The 21,625-nt window shown below is 44.3% G+C and overlaps 2 protein-coding genes across 2 annotated transcripts; one reads left to right on the forward strand and one right to left on the reverse strand.

Annotated features, from left to right (window-relative positions):
* ATPsyngamma (ATP synthase, gamma subunit) lies at nucleotides 1-2,177 on the forward strand. Its single transcript, XM_077640610.1, has 2 exons — nucleotides 1-482; nucleotides 1,530-2,177. Exons 1-2 carry the CDS (start codon nucleotides 87-89, stop codon nucleotides 2,013-2,015), a joined length of 882 nt encoding a protein of 293 aa, XP_077496736.1. The 5' UTR covers nucleotides 1-86; the 3' UTR covers nucleotides 2,016-2,177.
* Nucleotides 2,178-8,183: 6,006 nt separating this feature from the next.
* Nucleotides 8,184-21,625, reverse strand: LOC144107578 (major facilitator superfamily domain-containing protein 3-like). Its single transcript, XM_077640657.1, has 4 exons — nucleotides 20,369-21,625; nucleotides 18,927-19,074; nucleotides 17,068-17,171; nucleotides 8,184-13,114 (listed from the first exon to the last, which is right to left on the reverse strand). Exons 1-4 carry the CDS (start codon nucleotides 21,210-21,212, stop codon nucleotides 12,843-12,845), a joined length of 1,368 nt encoding a protein of 455 aa, XP_077496783.1. The 5' UTR covers nucleotides 21,213-21,625; the 3' UTR covers nucleotides 8,184-12,842.

Consider the following 21,625-nt stretch of genomic DNA (forward strand, 5'->3'; position numbering starts at 1 on the left):
GCAACTTTCCTTCTGCACTTCCGTCGGCGAGAGCAAGGTGGAGGTCGACATTTTGTCCGGCGAGTAACTTTTCCCCTCGACGCGATATGTTCTCCGCCTTGCAAAAAGTCGGCGCATTTGCGCCCGTGTGCGTGCAGGCCCGTAACATGGCCACCCTCAAAGACATCCGGGTGCGTCTAAAGTCCGTCAAGAACATCCAGAAGATCACCCAGAGTATGAAGATGGTGTCGGCCGCCAAGTACGCCCGTGCAGAGCGTGACCTCAAGCAGGCACGACCCTACGGCGAAGGGGCCCAGGCTTTCTACGATGTGGCAGAGATCAAGCCACCCGAAGGCAAGCAGAAGACACTCATCATTGCCATCTCGTCGGACCGTGGCCTCTGTGGTGCGATCCACTCGAGCGTCGCCAAGCGCATCCGCACCATGATGCAGGAGGATCCGCAGCTTCTCGAGAACGCTCGCATCATCTGTGTCGGCGATAAGGTGAGGTCTTGCAGGCTTCGGCATGTTAGTCTGTGTTAAATTCTCACTTGACCTCTTGGAGAGGGCCCTTTTCTGTACGGTGCATTTTGAGCGAAAGCTCACTCCACGTACCGAAGCGTTTGCTTCGGGCCAGTTGTGGGGTCACTTTGGGGGGATAGCCAAGGGAAGATTGAAACTGTGCTTAATTTTGGGCGTTCTTACTGCGCCGGTGTAGTGATGCATTCGGTTGCACTTAGCTTACAGGTGACTAAATTTTAGCTGTGCACTACCTCCGGTACAGGCGCGCAACGTGTGGTATACCTTGTACGTACCAGCACGACTGGCAAGTGACAGCTGTTTTGCACAAAGAATTTCGACTGAGGCTGCCAAATGAAGCCATTGAGGTTGAATTCTTGAAACGTTCGCTCTGTCTTAACGTGATTTCTTATTTTCTGCTGGCATGCTTTCAGCTGTTCGTGGTGTGCATAACGCTGCCTTGGTTTCTAAACCATCAGTCTGAACCTGTGAATCAAGTCGGGTTTTATTTTGGTAAATATTTTGATAAACAAACGCACCTTAGCTGTCTGAAAACCTTGCTGTAGCAGTGATATTCAGTTCCTCTGTGCACCAGGCGTGGTGTTATTCGGTGGTTTTTGTGTTGCAGTATATGCTATAAGACGTGGTAAGACATGTCCTGTCATTGGGGAGGAGGATACCATGCTCGCACTGTAAATGTAGATGGAGTTGAGAACATTTCGGGACGGAATGGCATCAACAAAATCCAACGTACCGTTGCTGGTAAACTCCCGATTGATAGAGCACCAAATATTACCTACCTTGTCAGCTCAGCAGCTATGCCATTTTGCTGTCCAGCATAAGTTCTGCAATCGATTCCAACCACGGAAGCTGCATTGGAATGCTATTGTATTGAGATATCAGTGTGCAGTAATGAACCCCAGGTGATGACAGAATTAATTTGAAGTTCTCCTGTGCAGCATACCTCATAGCATGGATGTAACTTTGGCATGAAAGGTTCATCAATCTTTATTTATTGTTGTTGCTACCCAGGTGCGTGGCATCCTTCAACGACTCTACAGCAAGAACATCCTTCTGAGTTTCTCCGACTATGGCAAGAAGCCGCCCATCTTCGATGATGCTGTCCAAGTGGCTAATGCCATCCTCGGGTGTGACTACGAGTTTGACAAAGGAATCCTTCTGTACAACCGGTTCAAGTCGGTCGTCTCATACTCGACAAGCGACCTGCCCGTCTTCAGTCTGGAGACCGTAAGTGGCAGCGAAAAGATAACCCTGTATGACAGTTTGGATGCTGAGGTTCTGCGGAGCTACCAGGAGTATACGCTGGCCAGCCTCATCTACTACGCAATGAAGGAGAACGCGTGCAGCGAACAGAGTTCGCGGATGACAGCCATGGACAGCGCATCCAAGAATGCAGGCGAGATGATCGACAAGCTGACGCTGACCTTCAACAGGACCAGGCAGGCGGTCATCACCAAGGAGCTGATTGAAATCATCTCTGGTGCAGCCGCCTTGTAGAAGCAACCTCACTGCCAGCCTCGCCTCCCGTCATTGGAGAGACTGCCAATATACGCTTGGAGAGGAAGCCTCTGAAAGCACGCTACTGCCGCCATCTTGTTTTTTGAAGAGGGGCTGTAATCTTGTTCGGTACAGAATAGGAAAATACAGAAATGAAACCAGTGCATTGGGTTTGTCTTGCTGTTCTGGAAAATACCCTGATCGGGAGTAATCCCAGTGGGTTGCATTCTGAAATGGGTGGCGAATATGAAAAAATGTCCATGTGCTCTGTGATGTCCCAGAGAACCCAGAGTGGTCAAAATTGATCTATGGTCCACCTATACAGTGTCTCTCATAGCCCATGCACAGTTTGTGGGTATTAAATCTCACATGCCATACATACCACATTTTTACAACTACTCTTAGTTGGAAGCTTCATTCAGTCTTCAAGGTTTTTTTTCTCATTTCTGGAAAAATTTTTCACACTTCATCGTCCTTCAGGCTGTCTTATCCTGCCTAAAAGTCAATCATAAAAGGTGTTTTTTTTCATGTAAATTCTTCATTCAAAAACTAAAACAATCAAATTCTATGATCAAGGTGTAAATTTCCATGCTGATGGAGCCAGCCTAACTTGTTAATAACCACACTGTGGGTTTCTTTCCAGAGTTCTGCACTTCAAGAGCATGTATGCATGGGATATGCATGCCGTTTTTTGTCTGTATTTTGGCCTTTACCTTGTAGCTGATGAGAATGATGTCACTTGAAGAAAAAAAACACACCCGGTGAAAGATCCTCTGAATTACACCCACTGGTTATGTAGCATCTACAAAAATCACTATTCCACAACAATCATCACAAATAAACCACGACAAAGCACAGCTACTTTTTCTCTGCTGCAGTGAACAGAAGGGGAGTAAAAATTGCCTAAATACACCTTTATACAACTGCCCTAATGGTTTACATGGGCTACTTGGGCATTTCAGGCATAGCAAGCAACGCTGGCTGTGTCCACACCGAAATAGCAGTTCATGATGCATCCAAAGTACAGACAAGCATGTTCTGTTGTACAAGGACTGGCAGCGTCCTGCACTTCGATTTACTTCTTGCCACCTTTTTGTCTTGCCCTACACCGAGACCATCAAAATAAAAATGGCATGCGGCAGAGCGATACATTGCTTGCATGCCTATTCACTCCATCTCTATCCGGGCTGCGAAAGTAGCTTACCATCACTAAAAATTATAAACAAAGCTTTCACTTACTGCATGCTTAACAGAGTTGATTATAATTTGCAATGCCAAGCTTGCCATTTTGTCTCCATGTTTTCGTCAAAACCATCACTGAAGCTTTGAGAAGTACGAGTGATACGAGACAAACTGATAGGCCTTTGCGGGCACACTACTTATGCAACTTCGAGAACACTGCACGCCAAGTGTGAAAACAGTATATCTGGTCAGCACGGAGTGTTATGAACTTGTTCCGAGCAACGCTGCAATAGCTTAGTAGCTTTGACATTCGGCCGCTGATCCCAAGGTCGCAGGTTCGACAGCGACTGTGGCAGGCATGTTTTGATGGAGGCGAAATGCAAAAATGCCTATGTTCTGGTCAATGTTGGTGCACACTGAACCCCACCTTGTGGTGCTCCACATAGTCCATATGTCACTGCAGGACATCAAAACCCTACATACCACCACCAGCTCTGCTTTGAGTACACTGATTTGCGATGCAGGCAGCTAGTTTTTCCACCCGCCACGGTGGCTCAGTGGTTAGGGTGCTCGGCTACTGATCCGTAGTTCCTTGGTTCGAACCCGACCACGGCGGCTGCATTTTTATGGAGGCAAAACGCTAAGGCCCGTATGCTGTGTGATGTCAGTGCAGGTTAATGATCCCCAGGTGGTCGAAATTACTTTGGAGCCCTCCACTACAGCACCTCTTTCTTCCTTCTTTCACTCCCTCCTTTATCCCTTCCATTACAGAGCATGAGACAGCTACTGCACCATTTCCTTTCCCCAAAAACCAATTATTATTAGCTAGTTTTTCCACCATAAAAATTTACCTAACTGATTAATTGAGCCAACTCCGAAATTGGCAGTATGAACGTGACATACACCTAGGCCTCCAAGATTGCCTGTACTTTGGCTGAAAAGTCTGTATGGCCATGCAACCTGAAACCTTTCAGAAAGAATGTCTAGTCATTTCCTAACGTATGAAACCAACTGAGACAAAAATTAAATCTTACTAACAGTCTGTCATGCCTCTGTGTAGCATTGCTGCCCAGACGAGATCTACAAATGGGCATTTTGAGATTTGGTAGCCACCCAGCCAAAACACTTCCTCCACACTCATCATGCAGCCAATGCAAATTACAGGTACAGTGGACTCTTTAATTAGAACTACAAGAGTAGTCAAAACTGACGCTTTAGTCCTGTCAACATTGTGAATTAAAGGTTCCTATTAATGCGAACAAATTTTGGGTTCCCTTCATGTTGGAATAATCCCTCTGAACATTATTCATCTATATATGACAAGGTTCTTGGGAATCTGCTGGGTGCATATGATTGCAGCTTTCTCTTTCCTTACCGATTTATCCTGAAGGCCTACATGAGTGTGCAATTCAATGCATGAGAGTTAAAGATTACTTGGAGAATTGAACAATAATTGAAATAATACTTGGCTAAGAAAATTGCTACACATAACAGTAAATATGTATGTAAAACTGCATCTCTGATAAAGCACTTGAAAATAGAGGCATAGACATTTTTTATTGCGTAGCAAGTACATTGCTTGCAAACTGAATACAGTTAAAACTCAATCAAATGAAACACGATTTTACGAAGTTCATGATTTAAAAGAACAGATTTTCATTCCCCGGCAGGTACCTATAGGGTTCAATGCTCTAATCAACCCGAACCAAAGAAACTTGGCCACCAAACCTGATCTAACGAAGTTTTTTCAGGAAGAAATTAATAAAAAAATGATTTCTACTTATTTCGCCTACAGTGTCTCGCATGGTAGCGTGCAGGCAAGAATTCTGGGTATGCTTAAGATACGTGAACAATGTAATGCGGCAGATTGTGGCCACTGATGACGAAGCAGACGATACAACCAATGCTTTAAATGACGAAAGTATGATCCAGTTTGTTATCTGTTCAAAGAACAGTGAGAACATATGGACAGTGCGGAAGATGCCGAAGCTCCCATGCCCACTCCAAGCAAGGTGATGGACGCCGTAGACCTCTTAGCGGCTTGCTAGGGCTCACGAGGGAACCGAGAATGCCATGAAAGCGATTGTGTGCTGTGAGAAGTGTGTACACCCATCGCTGGCGAAGCGCATGCAGTCACGAGTTTCTTCACAGCAAAATAAATTCGCAGTTCTCTCCAGAACGCAGAGATATTTTGGACGCGCATGCGCAGGTAGCGGCGAACACGATGCCGCGGTATCTTCTAGGTGTCGCTACGTTTCAATTTTAGATTCTGAAGGAGTGAAAAATGCCTTCTCGATTTAACGAATTTTCCGATTTAAAGAAATAATTCGAGCCTCCTCATCACTTCATTAAACCGGGTGTTAAGTGTAGACTATTTTTGAATATCAGTGAAGGTTAATTTTCGCTTGTTTCGAATATTGATACAGGCAGTTTAGACTGCCTGTATCAAAGCACAGCTATGAAAATAAATGAGTATTGCAAATTTTGGGTTCACCCATTATACAGCTTAATTTGGCATACCTGTAAGGCCTACCAGTCAATAACCAAGAAAGTAGGGATCTCAGTAAGCTTGTTGTTGACTAGCCAATACCTTGTCTGCAATGCCAAGAAAAAATTTTGTTCTATGGAAAGTCTACAATGGCAGTTTGACTTAATGCTTACATGACAAAGGAGCTTACTGAATGCTGTCACACTCTAAGGTGGGCAGATACTTCCTTACTGGATGAGTGGTGGTAGCGGCTGATTGATTGATTATTGAAGGGACAAGGCGCAGAAAAATGCTGGCGAAGCACAACTAGACAGCTGTCCGCAAAATAACATCAATGCGGCAGCTTTAGCTACGTGCACTTCCGGACCTGAATGCAAAGCGGCGGCTATGTGAGTGAGCGAGCGAGTACACGATTATTGAAGAGGATGGTGGCTGAAGCACATGTGGGTGAACCCTCAGTCCAGGGCTCCGGAGGCTTCTGCCGACCATCTGACGATGAGAAAGAGTGCTGCCTGGTCGTCGAAGCGTGCTGGTCAGCTTCATCTCCCACAGCTCCGGGGTGACATTACGTGCCTTTTAGATGGTAGGCTATTTGGGGACATTTCCATGTGATGTGTTAGGGTTGGGGTATCACCGCACCATGGGCATTTCAATTCGTAAAGTGTTGGGTGTAGGCGATGTAAATAGCGTAGGTTGGGATAGATGTTTGTTTCAAGACGGCGTAGAAGGCAGGAGTCTTCAGAGGAGGAGGAGGGATGAGGGAGAGGGTAGAGGTGTCTATTAAGGCACTTAGTTTCGAGCTGGGTGGAAATGTGGGAGGATAGGGGGTGTAGGGCAGGAGGGGATGGCCCCACTCGGTGAGTATATTCTCGAGCTAAGTGACGTTGCCATCGAGGCCCTCATGGCCAGGGACCCAGGCGATGACATGGTTTTGATGGAGAGTGTGTCCCAGGATGCATAGCGCCTGCCGTGGGACACTGCCACTTGTATGCGCTCGACAAGTGGCTTGAGAGTGTGAATGTGTGAGCGCTGTTGGAGTTGTTGCCACTCATTCTTATGGGGAGGGCGATCACTTAAGCGGCGGTTGTGTGCGGGGCTTGGACAGAGGCTGCCAGAAGTGGAGTGTTGGTGCTGTCGACAGCAACACAGGCGAATGTCTGTGGGTGGACATAATTCTGCTCCGAACGCAATGACACGTAGCCCACTTAGGGTCCACGTATTCGTTTTGCTGGACTTGAGTGCTTCAAGCCCCTTGATAACCCAAACACTGTCACAAACCAAAGACTCGAAAACAAAATCATGCCGCCTACGGCGCATTGGCATGATGGTTTCGTTGTACCATGGTTTTACTCTGCGTGCGACCTGGCTTCGAGGTTTATGTTTTTCACATAAGCCTTCTTCTTTTCCTCTATTGCTGAAGATAAGCAGTCTCGATTCTAATAGAAAACAATTATGAAGGATGAAAACTGTCGGCGGGAAACAATGGAATTCAGCGCATGTAGAACAGTTTTGCCTGTTCCGCTATCCACTGCACGTGCTACTTGTGTGCACTGCATTCCTTGGCTGAAAATGAGGATCTCTGGCACCTGTTCGCTTTAGTCACCGGTTCATTCAGAGCTAATCGTCAACTACATCATGGCATGCCGCAGTGCCGTGCCGTGTGGTGCTTGCTGTACTTCGTTTTCCGACCCGCAAGCGCGCATCACACTGCTTTTATACAAAACTGAAAATTACCAAGTGCATGATTTTGCCACAGTCTGGCCTTCATCTCACTGAGAAATGACAAGCTAGCTGTTGTGACTAGAGTGATTGAGTCAATATAACTAGCGAGCGCCGTTTAGATATGCAGAGATGTTTGGCCGCAGGCTTCGGATAGTAAAAGTGCAGTGTGAATCGAATCGCAAATTCTATTCGCACATCTCTACTTCCGAGCGTTTTTATTTGGCAACAAGATGTTGCGATAAATGTGCCATGAATAAAAAAAAAAGCAAGGAAACGGTAATAAACAAACAATAGCATGAAAACGCAAGTTTGTAAATGAATTCTTACTTAATAACATGCAATTTCTGCTGGTAATGAAATCCAGCACTGAAGAAGACAGCATTTCGCTCAGTGCAGTTTCATGCAAATGGTTGGTTGGGCAATGAAAAGCCAGGGCTACGATTAATTTATACACATCTCGGTGCTTTTTTTCGACGCAACATACACTTGTGAGCTACAATCAAGGGATCATCTCCTCCCGTTTCAAAATGCACTCGCAGCCTTTGTAACAATGCTGTTTGTTGTTACTTAGGTCAGCTAGGAAGTGAATTATGCTACAAACGGTAAATATCAGTCACCTATTTATGTGGGGCACAGACGCAGTTTGGAATGAGAGAGGGCCCTGTTTTGTTTATGGGCGTACATGGTCATGCTACGGAGTATGGTCAAGTGTAAACAAACATTAGTTAAGCGGCTGAACTTTGTTTGACTGTGGACGCTTAGGAAAGAGACATAGATTTAATGAGAAAAATATTTATTTCCAGATGCAACAGCCCAAACCATTACAGATGCAGAAACTGAAGTCATAAAAGTGACTGAAAGAAATAGGATGTTATACTAAATCGGCAAGTAGTTTTTCGTGACATACAACCGTCGTGATGTCCGTTTTAAGTTAACCTCCATATTATGTACAGGGATTGAAGGTCACGCCTTTTGGTCTGCATTGAGGCACTTGGGAAAGCAGCCACCTGACTAGATTTCAATGGCAAAACCAGCACAGTGGTCAGCAAAATAAAACTGCAAAGTGTAGGCTCAGTTTGCAAAGCCTGTGCCTGGTGGTTTTAAAAATTCAGAATGACTGTCATGTCAATGCAAATTAATGTTACAGCGGATGTCCGTGTCACTGACACAGTAGAAACTAGCACACAGTCAAAAGCCAGCAACCAGTGTCTGCCATTTTGTTTTGTGCTCTTTTTGCATTGGTAGATATGATGGTTTGGATGAAAAGCCTTGCAGCTGGCGGCGATGCATTTTTGTGATACTGGTTAGAGGTCATAAATGTTTCACATAGATTTATTTACAACTTGCAGGGATTTTTTTTTCCCTCGTGTTGAAGATTAGCCAATCCTTGGATGAAGAAAAATTACCTCTTGGAGTATTGCTGCTAGCACACTGCAGCCATGACAGTATATTTTCAGTCAGTAATCTTTTACTTTTATTTTTTGTAGCATGCAATAACTGATGGTGTGATAATGTAAGGTCAAAAGAATAGAACAGGGTCGATTTAAAAGTCACTAGTTTTGATCCTATGCAGGAACTTGCAGAGGCAGTTCTGTGCATCACAATTCCAGACATGGTGCTCCATCCTGACATTAACTCTTGCCATCTTCACACGCAACCTCACAAACAGATGGAAGTTGGCAAGCATCACAAGGAAACTGTGCCCTTCTCAAAAAGATATATATTCATGATCCTGTCATGGGTTTTCCTTACATATGCACTTGGCTTTTCATCCAACAATTATACATAGTGTATGGTTTTCATTAGTGTACAAGAACAGCAATCAGTGAAAACACAAGTCCAAGAGAACTTCAGTGACATTAAAAAAAGAAGCAAGGGCTTTGAACACACATTGACACACGCTGCGCCCTCATAAAAATTTGATCTTGACAGGAATCTCGCAAGCCTAACCTCACAATAAAATAATATCTCACCTAAACTAGGTACTGCACCCTTCACAGGGCTTTAATTGTTACTAATGACAATGATTGGCAGTTAAAATTAATTTAAACATGCATATACATGCTCTGCTGAATATACACTCACATCTGACTCACATGAATTTCCAAGAGTTGCACATTATAACGCAACACCCAGCAGTTTTAAAAATTCAATTACTGCTGTCACAGCAACAACCATCATTTAAGGCAGTAATTTCAGGGGGCAAGCTGTCACTGCATTTTACTGTTTTTCGTATGCTAAGCATTTGCAATGAATAAAGAAATCTGAAGTCTGCAGTGCTTAGTGAACAGGTGTTGTACAAACGAACTCACCTGCCATTAATAATAAGCATAAGCTCTGTTAATTACACTTATTTAGTAGGTACTTTCAGGCAGCAAGCAAAGGCCTTTCAGTAAAACGGTGTACCCTATGTTGCTACAGCATGACCTTGCCAAGTGTTATTTCACACTAATGGCTCAACACAAAAATGTGCGTAATACCAGTAGCAACCTTTTGGAGCATGCTACTTGCAGTGGTAATCTTTGCCTTCAACATCTTTTGAACATAAAACTTCCAGTACCAAACGTACACCAATAGCACATGTGAGAAAAGAAGATATGTTGGTAAGCAATCGGTATTTTGCTAGCTATCACACGTGTAACTGCCCTTCATCAGAAATGATTGTGAGGACATGATATAATGCTCATGTTGCATAGTTATTATTTTTCAATGCGATGCTTTAGTTTCCTCTACACACAATACCGGATCCAGCACAATGAGCACTTCATTTAAATGACAAAATGCTTTACTACTTCATGGTGCTTGAACATTAAATGCAAGCAAAATTGTTCGGATTTTGTTCTATGCTGCAAAAAAAGCACAAGTTATGCTCTACTGTCAAGGCAGTGCAAGCAGTGAAAAATAACTGCAAGACAGACTACAACATTTCAATATTTCATACAATGTAAACACTTCAACACTGTATAAAATTAAAAATATTTATATAAATTGCCAACAATTAAGTCTACGCCCCATTGAGGTACCTAGCTGTCATTTAGTGCACTCTTACATCAAATGTCAAGAATAAAATCACCATTAAACAGAAATTTCATTCAACATCATGATGCAAACTAAAAAAAAAAATGAAAGCTGTCACAAACTGTCCTGTGCCGACGCTTGGTCTACATTGAAGAACACAGTTCTATTCTCAGCTTGGGACTCATCGTTCAAGCGAGGCAACCAAACTTGTTAATTATATGTTAAGATGAAAATGTAGTGCAAAGAAAAAAAAAGGCCTCAACTCACGCATGCTAATCAGCAAAGTTTAATAATCTCGCTTTGCATAGGCAGAAAACACTGAGGCACCGGGTTAAGTGTACCTAGAGAACCATTTTACCATAGCAAGGCTTCTCACAGCCTCTTATAGAAAACAGTAGCCACTTGTGGTTGATAGGTAGTGCTTTATACATAAGTGAATATTCAATAATTTAATTCAAAATTCAATTCAATCCAAATATTTAGTACTCAAAATCTCAAAGTTTTCGTCTTTAGCGAATAACGGCACGGACTCCACAAATGGCTCCCACGGACGCCCATGTATGAGCTGGTTGCCGATTCAACTGCCAATTCATGGCTGACTCAAGTTGCCACTAGCAGTTTTGTGGTAGATCTCATGCTGATGCTAACATAATCAACCACGCAACAAGAATCTCCTCACCTAAGTGATGCAATGCGCAATTTTTCAGAAACCCTCCAATGTGTGCTGCCTGTAACCAAGAGGTTGCTAGGGCATGTGCCTGCTGTCGCATCCACCGCAGTTGCTTATGCGCAGGTGGTTTCCGTGCATGTTCTAAGCATGACTGCTGTCTGTAAATGCATTAACACGTTTAAGAAGTCATTATGCAACAGCAGGCAAAAATTCACACCGGCGACGCACAAGCCAGGAACGGGCGCCTAATAGGGCACCTAACACTACTCAGTACACCACTACCATACCCGTAAAGTAAGTAGGTAGGCAAGAACCCTTCTGGATATATCCCACCATTCATATCAGCCTCTTTGGTCATTAAGTTCCACTGAATGAGATCCTCACCAGTGCAGCATGAAAAAAAAAATTATAATGCAGACATGGCCTCATAGGCTCCACTGAATGAGATTCTCACCAGTGCAGCAAAAAAAAAAAAAATAATAATAATGCAGACATAGCCACATAGGCTCCTTGGTTAAGTTAAAAATCTTGCTTTCCAATGACATGTACACAAAAGTGAGTCACCGTTAAGGTAATAAAACATCGCAGCAGCCCACCCAACAGTAACTGTCAGAATAGTGTACCATGAAATAAGTTGTCTGAGCAACATACCGTAGTAGTCCTGTACCAGGTTATGTCGGCTCCTGTGTACACTGCCAAAATCGCATCAAGAAACCCAACACCAAATTGCATCACAATACACACAACTACAATAGAGAGCACTGGAATGGTCACCGTTAAAAAACACAGTACAATCCTAGCCCTCAAGCATGGCATACCTAAAACATGATAAGTAAAAATCCTGGCCTCCAGAGAGCAAACCTAATTCTAGAAATCATACGCTGAGCCAAGAACTGCAAATAAGATCATGAGAAGAATAAACACTTCTTGCAGAGACAAGAACATAGATTGCATGGCTGTTCAAGTTCAGCTCACAATACTTAAGATTGCACACCTTTTTCATTCCTGCTGCCATTAAGTAGCAATCGTGATGATATGATCCAACTTTCAACAAGTTCTCATTACATGAGCACAACCCATTTACTCTCAATCAAACCCACAGAGCAAGAATGCTTAAGAAAGAAAAAATCTCGTCTCGGCAGCAATATGTCACTGTCACAAGTGTTTTGGGCAGTTTGAAAAACCTGCCGCACCTTTCAAGGTGCCAATTACCATGAATAAGAACTTGGATAACAGTTTTAATCATGTGCAAGCACTTTAAAATGTGATGGTCACCTGTTCTGCTATCACTACCATGGGTGCAATACCAGAACAGGTGCTTTGGATGTGTTTTTCAGGCTGTTTTCCTTTCCTAACTTTTGTAAGTTCCCTAGTTCTAACACACCCAATATAATGTGTTGATCTGTCTCATTCCAGTGACTTCTAAGCAATTTAGTAATTTCTTCAGTATGTAGAGGTATCTGGCTTAATAGTATCCATCTATTTTCACTTGTTCACTCTTTTATAAGCAGTGCAGCCCTAGCAAACTAAGACATACAATAAAATAGTTCAATTGCACTTTAACAGTGGCATAATCAATATAAGGGGCTCGCATATTACACCGCAGTGCGCACTTCCGTCTTCATGGCGCTTTTTCCTTGGGACATTGCTTGGTTATGTAGTCTCATCTTCACAATTCTACTAGCTTATCTACCTAAGTATTCTTGCTCCGTAGTATTACACATTCCCCGCTGCTCTCACGGCCACATTACTTGAGGAACCGGGTGGTGGAGATACTGAGTGCGGTAAGAGCCGTCATGACAAAGTAGGTGGGCGTCTTGCCCACAAAGTCGATGCACGGGCCAACCAGGATCGACGCGGCCAGCTTCCCCAACACTTCCATAGTGCACAGGAATGAGAAGTGTGTGGAGCGGAAGCCCCTCTGCAGCTTCTGCGAGGAGGCCATCGCCATGGTGAAGACAACCGTGGTGATCATGCCGCCGATGAGGTTCAGCATCAGCATGCCCGTGACGCCAAAATCTGCGAGTACAACAGAAAGAGCACAGAGCAGAAGCAGGGTTAGCAAATATCTGGCGTGACTTCGTAGCGAAGGGCTCCAGAAATTTTGACCGCCTTGGGTTCTTTAGCGTGCACTGACATCGCACAGTACATGGTACTCTAGAATTTTGCCTCCATCGAAATTCAACAGCCGCATCCAGGATCGAACCTGCGTCTTTCAGGTCAGCAGCGAAGCGCCATAACCACTGAGCCACTGCAGCGGCTGTTAGCACATATTGATGCAGCATCAATGTAAATCCGCTCGAGGATACAGCTTGGCAAAGAGGAAACGTTGCAGTAACATAAACTTCTGTGTAATACTTAACACTGACAACAAACTGAAGTTGGCCTGTACTGACATATTACCATGTTCTAATGACAAAGAGGTACAATCGCTGTGAATGGGGCTTCTGTGCATAAGACAAAGCAAAAAATTAAAAATAGGAATTAGTGCCACCGGCAACTTACACAAGCAAACTGTGATAACGTCAAGAACAATGTCTGTGGGCAGATTCCTAAGGCTAGGCTACCCTATCATTCAGTTCGAAACGGTGATCATAAAGTCTTTTAGGTCTTGACGTCATGAGTTATATAATCTATGACGTGAAAGATATATTCCATTTCAAAATCCAATTTTCTCAGCAATAAATGTGTCTTTTGTTGCTGAACAAATCCTTACATATCGACAAGGATGCAAACAATTGATTTTACTCAGAACAACAATTTGACGGAGTTGTCGTGAGCATTGACTAAAATGCACAAAATTTCACTGTGCTCCGTCAGTGGGAATAGCAGGCATAAATGCGATACTTTAATGATACAAGACTTAGCAAACATGAAGTGCTACGTCAAAGTATGCTCTGCTGGGTAAACTATCTATTGCTACATGGAGTAGCCAAGCAAAGCTGTTTATGGTGAGACACTTTCCATAAAATTTTCAACACGTGGACTGTGTAGGAGTGGAAACCACAACAAATACTCCAGCACTACGAAACCTCAATGCTTCATTCTGCAGCTGCAGACTGCTATTTTTTCTTCCCTCTAACTACTTGCTGTTTTTCAGCCTTGTGTTAAAAATATTCCCACGTGGCAAGTTGTTACCGTGGCTTCGTTCCGTTCCACTTGCTTCGCAGCCACGTGCCATTATATCGGAAAAAAAGAAGGAAGAGCGAAAATCGCAAAGGCACAGATGTGTGACAACAAGCAAGCAGTGACGGCAAAGGAAGAGAGAGAGAAGTGAGGAGGGCAGAAGGAAGGCATGGATTCTGCCCCTCTTCTCCCTCTTTTCCTGGTTTCAACGTTCAAGCGGAGTAAAAAAAAAAGAAAAAAAAGGTGGCCTCACATCAGCAGCTCAGAAAGCATGTACCTGTACAAGTACAGACACATTGTGTACACCTGAAAACAATTCGCTGCGCAAGAAGTGCACAGGTATGCACAGCAAGCCGCTGCATTAATTCACTCACATTACCTTCAAAGGTCACAGTTTAGCAGAAACCTAACCATAAACATTGATGACGAAATGAATCAGCGGGCAGTCAAGCCGCCACTCCACTGCACGGTGGATTTTGATTGCACGTAACTGCTATGCTCCGATTCAAGCCCCCACACTACTGCTTCACAGCTCAACGGCCCAAAAACATTGAGCAGCTACCATCTCGGTCACCAACCCTAACTTGACGACCACTCAGAACTACCTCCATTCTACCAAAGATGGCCAGGTATTTGAGTAACTATGAATACCTATACCACTTTCTTCATTCACTCCTCACAACTGGCAGAACATCAGATTTCCATGAACTAGACGCTTAATGTATAGCGCACTACATCCTAAACCACTCTTTATAGCGATGGAGAGATGCAAAACTGTGGAGATAAGCCTTTTATACATTAACAAAGCCTAAAATTGGGCAGGTGTGGTCAAGAATAAAAGCCAATGTTTCCACAAGCTACTTCAATGCAGCTTTGGGGAGCGGGATGAACCTTTCTTGTAATGTGAAAATCCATAAATTTTTTACAGTAGCAGAAAATTTCTGAGAGACAGTACAAATTTATTCTAAAGTCATGAGGCTACCTTGTGTGCAGAATAGCCACAATTACGCTCCTGCTGAGCTGCTCAGGTGAGTGCTATGATGCCTTTGAAACTGTGTACACCAAGTGAAAACAAAACAGCAAAGTGACTTTTCCCGATGCCTTTAAAAGCTTGCCAAAGTTTGTTCCAGACAAACTGCTTTTGCAAGTATCAAATGTGAGTAGTTCAGCTAAGCAAACCAATACAAAATCAGTTCCACACAACGTACAAATGCGGTACAAACGCTGACGATTTTGGGTCGCAGCTGCAACCCTCTGCAACACATGCCTAACAGTTGTCAATGTGTTCCCCCAACCTGTGCTACTGGCACTGCCACAAGTCTAAAATGTGCCAATGCGGCCAATGGCTGCGTTCCCTCTATTCATGACCTCAAAAACACGCACTACTTCCATTAACACAAAAATACACGACAGCTGCAAAGCCTTTGTGCACTGACTGCTCTCAATCAATTGGGGGCGCATCAATAAAGTAAAATGGCAACTTGTGAGGGTGTCGGAACTCACAGTACATTAAAAAGAAAAACTATAAACTGAATTCAATGCACTAAACAGTTCCCAACCATGGACAAGCTCAGTTGCTGTAGCTTTTAACTAGGGCACACCTGATGTATTACAACACCTCAGACATCTGGTACAGCAAGGACCTTTCTTTTTTGGAGGCAAGAACGAATTGTATTCCTGATCTTTACACCCTGGAGGAGTTCAAGAAAAATTTGGCCAAACCTCATTTCGCGTTTAAATTTAACTTTTCTTTTTTTTTGCGCTCTGAACAAATGAACAGTGGCGCCGAGTTCAAATCAGTGTCAACCCTCAAATTGTTTGGCAAATTCCTTCGCAGTTAATATGTAACTATTTAACTCTAGCCACATTCCTTTAATCCCCTATTAGGCCAGTTACACAGAACAAGTCTCGACTTCGGGACGAAATAAACAGTACCTGGGTAAAAACTTGACCAGTGAACACAGGCTAGCATTTCATCTACTGCCATACCGCTCTATGCCGACCGAATGATATTTCGCACGTACAAATGGCAGTTGTAACAGTCAAAAAACTGTTTTCACACTTAAAATAATTATGAAGAGTTCGCAGATACAAAATTGGTACAGAAGGCTACATATGAAGATAGTAATGAAAATGAAAACATGCTTTGAAAAATAAAAAACTGGAGGTTGACAAATGCGCCTAGTTTTTATAGCTTTTCTGGGCAATGAAAGAACCTATATATGCTCTACAACAAAGCAACTGCAAATGGCTAAATCTTTTAACTGCAAAAATAACCTGACGGAGGCTCAATTGTGAAACATAATCAAAGAAATCCAATCTCTACACAATTTTCAAATTAAAATACCACGTCAAATTTTAACCACCCAATTACGAACAATACAAAACCCGGAAATGAATGGACAAAGACATAACCAAGCATGATTCTTTGCAGGAAAAATGGAGGGTGACGAAATTTACCAGGCTTGGATCTGGCAATTAATCATTCTTGCATCTAGCATTCTGCCAACCCAGAACACGTTAACCCAATTACCATTGCCATTTATTAATGATCAGGATGTAGGTCAAGGTTAGAAAAAGCAAGAAACTCGAGTCATTAGCACCAATTTGGAAATGTACGCTATCATCCCAGCTCAAAGAAGACATCACCAGTGATGAAGATAGCGAAGCAAATAACAATGATACATGGGGTGCTTCTAAACCACTCAAAGCAAAGCTTTCCATTCTTTTTCCAACTCTCAGCAACAGGATGGGCTCAACTTCTTTTAGCATTGCAAAAAGTTTCCACTGGTAAACACAGAGCGCAAACCTTATTCAGTTTGAGAACAAACAAAAACCACACTTACAGACATTCTTTGGCCGGCCAAACAGCCTCGTGTTGGTGATACAGATGAGCACAGCAGGCAAGAGACGGGCGACACACAGTTTCCACAGAAGATTCTTCTGGCTTCTGGAATGGTGAATGTTAGACTTGGGACCGCTGGCCAATTACAATAACCACTCACAAAAAGAATTACAAAACTACTTTTACTGGGCCCCGAACAGAATTAGATGAGCCAAGCTAGTCGTGAACCAACAGTGATTTCTTGCACTCCGCACACAGTTTACGGTGAGTAGAGTTCGTCCAAAGCAGTTTTTCGGTTTGCCGATCAAGAGATAACAGCATGAGTACTAAATGACGATTTCAATACCGTTTTTGAAAATAAATGCGTCCTTTAGGGGGTTAAAAATAATGCTTGAAAAATGGTAAACAACACTGTTTAAAGAACAGAACTTTGCACGGTGCACATAACAGCGCATTCCACTCGAGAACAACCAAAACTGAGGCATAGTTGGGTTGTTGGACCCATGAATATTAGGAATGCCTAGCAGATTGTTAAACCTCGGCTGACATAGAACACAGAACCTAATATCCAAGTCGCATCCATATTTCAACGAACTTCAAAGTGACAGCCTGCTTGGTGGCAGCTCCAATGGCCGTCAAGTCAACAGTCTATCAGGTTACTACAGCGCTCTTTGGAGGGGCTCCATACAGTGGCAGTATGCACTGTCGAACATGAGCGCTCACAGCTACATGCTAAGGAATAAAATTAGAGCAGTAAACCTCCTGAAAAATTGCCTAACTTGGAAATGTAACTTATTTTACGAAAATTAATAACAGTCCACAAACAAAAGCACTCCAGCAAGCATCATATAGACGTTGCCAATTATTAAAGAAAAAAATTGCTAGCTTAGAAGTGTACAACTGCCACTACAGCTTGTTGAAATAATGAAGTTGACTTTAGAAGCAATAAACTTACTTTAGAAAGCAATTACTTCTTTTTCACGTTCTTCAGGTTAAACATGAAAACTGACTGAGTATGTGCAAAGCCATTAGTAGAAACGGAGGTGCCAAGAAAGCTTCATGTAAAATAATGAAACCGTTTCGAGTGTGACTGAGATTGCCGAGTAGCAGTGACAGAGCTCCTTCAAGTTTGAATGAGGTTGCAATTCTTGAAGGCCCTCAACTCAATTTGTATCGCCATTAAATACTATCCTCCTCAGCTTATCAATCACACAAATCCTCCTGTTTCCCACAGAACACACTTCCCCATCCAACTGCTGCCATGTAGTTCTTTTAGAGTTCACAAAATCAAGCCAGTTAGTACTGATACCGATAACAACGCTGTAATATTGGGCTGTGATACTGACATTAAAGGCACTGAATTTAAAGCTTAGATAGCTTGGTCTAAAACTCCCTCGCATCTCGCACTGCCTTATATGAATAGTGGCGCAGCACACAATGTTCTCCACTCAACATATTTACTGCTCCACAAGGCATTTTTCTGGTGATGCTTGGCACAGAAAGAAAAAAGTGATTAGGGGGGGGGGGAGCACAGTTGCGCTGTGACGGGTATGACATTTAGCATGTCTGTAGAAAGAAAAGCAAGTGTACATATGTAAGCTACCCTCAGGCACGACAGCAGTAAAGCTCTATCACAAAGGCAAAACCATCTAAAGAGGCATAAAGTTTTTCCAACAAAAAGAGGTAAGCTTTATAAAGTGACTCAGATTATGCTGAAAAATCTGACGACGAATGCCTAAGGGAGTCAAACTGTCTTTTCCTACATGCTGCACAGTGACCACTTCAAGGCTGCAAGGTGAGCAATGAGCACTTCCCTTCCCTTCAGATCACATGAGAACAAAAGAAGTGTGTTCACTTCACCTTGCTCCGCGTGCCATATATCCAGCTATGATGCTCCCCATGATGGACATAAACTGCCCCAGTCCACCATTGAGGAGGCCAACAACAAAGTAGGAGTAGCCGCGATCCAGCAGGAACGACGGATATGTCGTCAAGATGCCGTATTCACCTAAAAATGCAAGCAAACCAGAACATTGAACAGTGCATGCATTGAGAGGAACTTAAAGCGGAACTGTAATTTAGCTAGTTGTAACAAGTAACTAGCAGAGCATCACTCACAGCCTACTATGCCTAACAAATGAACAAGTGCAATCAGCATCCAGCAGCACACAACCAGACAGATAAAAAGAGAAGCTGCACAGCTTCCTCAAACCTTCACAGTTCAAGGTCAGTTCATTCTAGTTCACATAGCTATGGCAGCAGCACCGCCAGACAGAAGCAGTCACTCTACTAACTCCACCTGCTTATAACTAGAACAGCTAGACGACACAGCCCCACTGAACTGATTTACAAGTTGACGCAGGATGAACAAATCCAGAATGCTATGTGTCGATAACGCCATGAGAGCTCTGCTTGTGAAACTATCAGAACAGCATCATCATCAGCATGATTGCGCCCACTGCAGGGCAAAGGCCTCTCCTATGTCTCTCCAATTAATCCTGTCCTCTGCCAGCTGCGTCCATCGTATTCCCGCAAACTTCTTAATCTCATCCGCCCACGTAACTTTGTGCCACCCCCTGCTGTGCCTTCCTTCCGTTGGAATCCAGTCTGTTACCCCTAAGGACCAGCGGTTATCATGCTTTCGCATTACATGCCCTGCCCAAGCTCGTTTCTTCTTGATTTTGACTAAGATGTCACTAACCGTGTTTGTTCCCTCACCCACTCTGCCCGCTTCTGGTCTCTTGCCGTGGCACCTACCATTTTTCTTTGCACAGCTTGCTGCGTTGTTCTTAACCTGAACCCTTTTTGTTAGACTCCACGTTTCTGCCCCGTAGGTGAATACCAGTAAGATAAGGCTGTTGTATACTTTTCTATTGAAGGATGCTGGTAAACTACCATTCATGATCTGAGAGAACCTGCCATATGCACTGCACCAGATTCTTATTATTCCCGTTATTTCTCTCTCATGATCCGGATCAGCAGTCACAAGCTGCCCTAAGTAGACATATTCCCTTACCACTTCCAGCACCTCGCTAGCAAACGTGAACTGCTGTTCCCTTGCGAGACTGTTGAGTATTACTTTGGTTTTCTGCATGTTAATTTTGAGACCTACCGTTCTGCTCTGCCTGTCTAACTCATTCATCGTGCATTGCAGCTCACCTCCCGAGTGACTTAGCAAGGCCATGTCGTCAGCGAATCACAGATCCTTTCGAACATCAGCGAGTTTCGCATTTCTTTTTTTTTTTTACAGCATACAACACTACACGCTTCGATGCATGTGCTAAATGTTTCCAAATACATACCAGCCTTGTAGAACATCATGAACAGCACGAGACCCAAAGTGCCCTCGACCGAGATGGCCCATTTCATCTTTCCCAGGAGCTGTTCCGGAGGAGCTGTTCCATCAGTGTCGACCTGAGACTTCGACTCGGCTCCGTTCTGCACTTTCTCGGACTGCACCTTCCGACGGCGCAGACCTTCGGAAGACTGGCTATCGGCGTCGCCAGCGCTGGCACTGGACTTATTTTCATCTTGGGGCGTTTCTTCCTCGCCTTCCTCAGGCTCAGTTCTTCTGGAGGTCCGTGCATCCGAGCCGCTTCGAAACGTCACGATTACAAGGCCCAGAGCATATGCCACCGACATGCCCCGCAGGATGCCTTTGACTCCGGCCATAAGCTGCAGCAAAAAAAGGACGCCTCCGCCGAATATAGCGCCGACTTTGTAGGAACCGACCTGCACGGCGCTCCCCAGTGACAGCTGCGATCTCTGCAGGACGTCCAACGCGACCGTGTCGACGGAGACATCGAACGACGCCGACACTACGTTCAGCACGAACAGCGTCAGGATGAATGGCCAGACCCTCTCTCCGAAGTAAGACGACAGCCACGTCATGGCAGTCATCACGGCGAGAAAAAGCTGAATCCACCGCTTCTGGGTCCATCGCTTCTCGATGAAAGACGCGAACAGCGGTTTGCACAGCCAGGGGACGAGCAGGACTCTGGAGAGCGTTAGCCCGCTGTAGGAGAACCTCTGCGCCCTGAGGTGCTGAGGCAAGAGTTTGTCCTGGACGCCGTAAGGGATGCCCTCCAAGAAGTACAGCACCGCGAGGTAAGCGTACGTGAAGAGGGACTCGAGCATCGTGGCCATGTTCGCGGCGAGGTTCGTGCTGATGTGTCTCTCCGTGCTCCGGCTGCTTCGGAACTCGTCGCTCGGAGCTCCGCGTCGCCCCCGCTACTGGCTGCGGCCACAACAGCGACAGCTGTTGTAAATGTGTAGCGCCGCACAAGGCGTGCGTGGCATGCACTCGGCAAGAACAGCAGGTGCGATCCCCATTCGAGTGGGCCGTGCTGCAGCGGCGCGCGCCTGTGCACCAGGAAGTTGACGCTGTCGCTGCTTTGACACAGGGTAAAGTGGCCTATTTTGCGTTGTGTATCCGCACTCAACTGAAAGTCCACGTCAGCAGCTTTGGAAACAATAGGATCTTCCTCTTTAACGTTGGGTACGCCGTTTCGCACGACATGCTTCCTTCGAAAACGAAAGCACAACACGGAGCGAAAGAG

Source organism: Amblyomma americanum, chromosome 10, assembly GCF_052857255.1.
Source record: "Amblyomma americanum isolate KBUSLIRL-KWMA chromosome 10, ASM5285725v1, whole genome shotgun sequence".
Classification (NCBI taxonomy): domain Eukaryota; kingdom Metazoa; phylum Arthropoda; class Arachnida; order Ixodida; family Ixodidae; genus Amblyomma; species Amblyomma americanum.

Excerpts from the sequence above, each read along its gene's own strand:
- LOC144107578 (XM_077640657.1), bottom strand. The coding sequence starts at position 21,212 with ATGGCCACGATGCTCGAGTCCCTCTTCACGTACGCTTACCTCGCGGTG. Across the intron at positions 19,075-20,368 it reads CATGATGTTCTACAAGGCTG|GTGAATACGGCATCTTGACG; the intron begins GTATGTATTTGG and ends TTGCATTTTTAG. Across the intron at positions 13,115-17,067 it reads TGGCCGGCCAAAGAATGTCT|ATTTTGGCGTCACGGGCATG; the intron begins GTAAGTGTGGTT and ends TTGTACTCGCAG.
- ATPsyngamma (XM_077640610.1), top strand. The coding sequence starts at position 87 with ATGTTCTCCGCCTTGCAAAAAGTCGGCGCATTTGCGCCCGTGTGCGTG. Across the intron at positions 483-1,529 it reads TCATCTGTGTCGGCGATAAG|GTGCGTGGCATCCTTCAACG; the intron begins GTGAGGTCTTGC and ends GTTGCTACCCAG.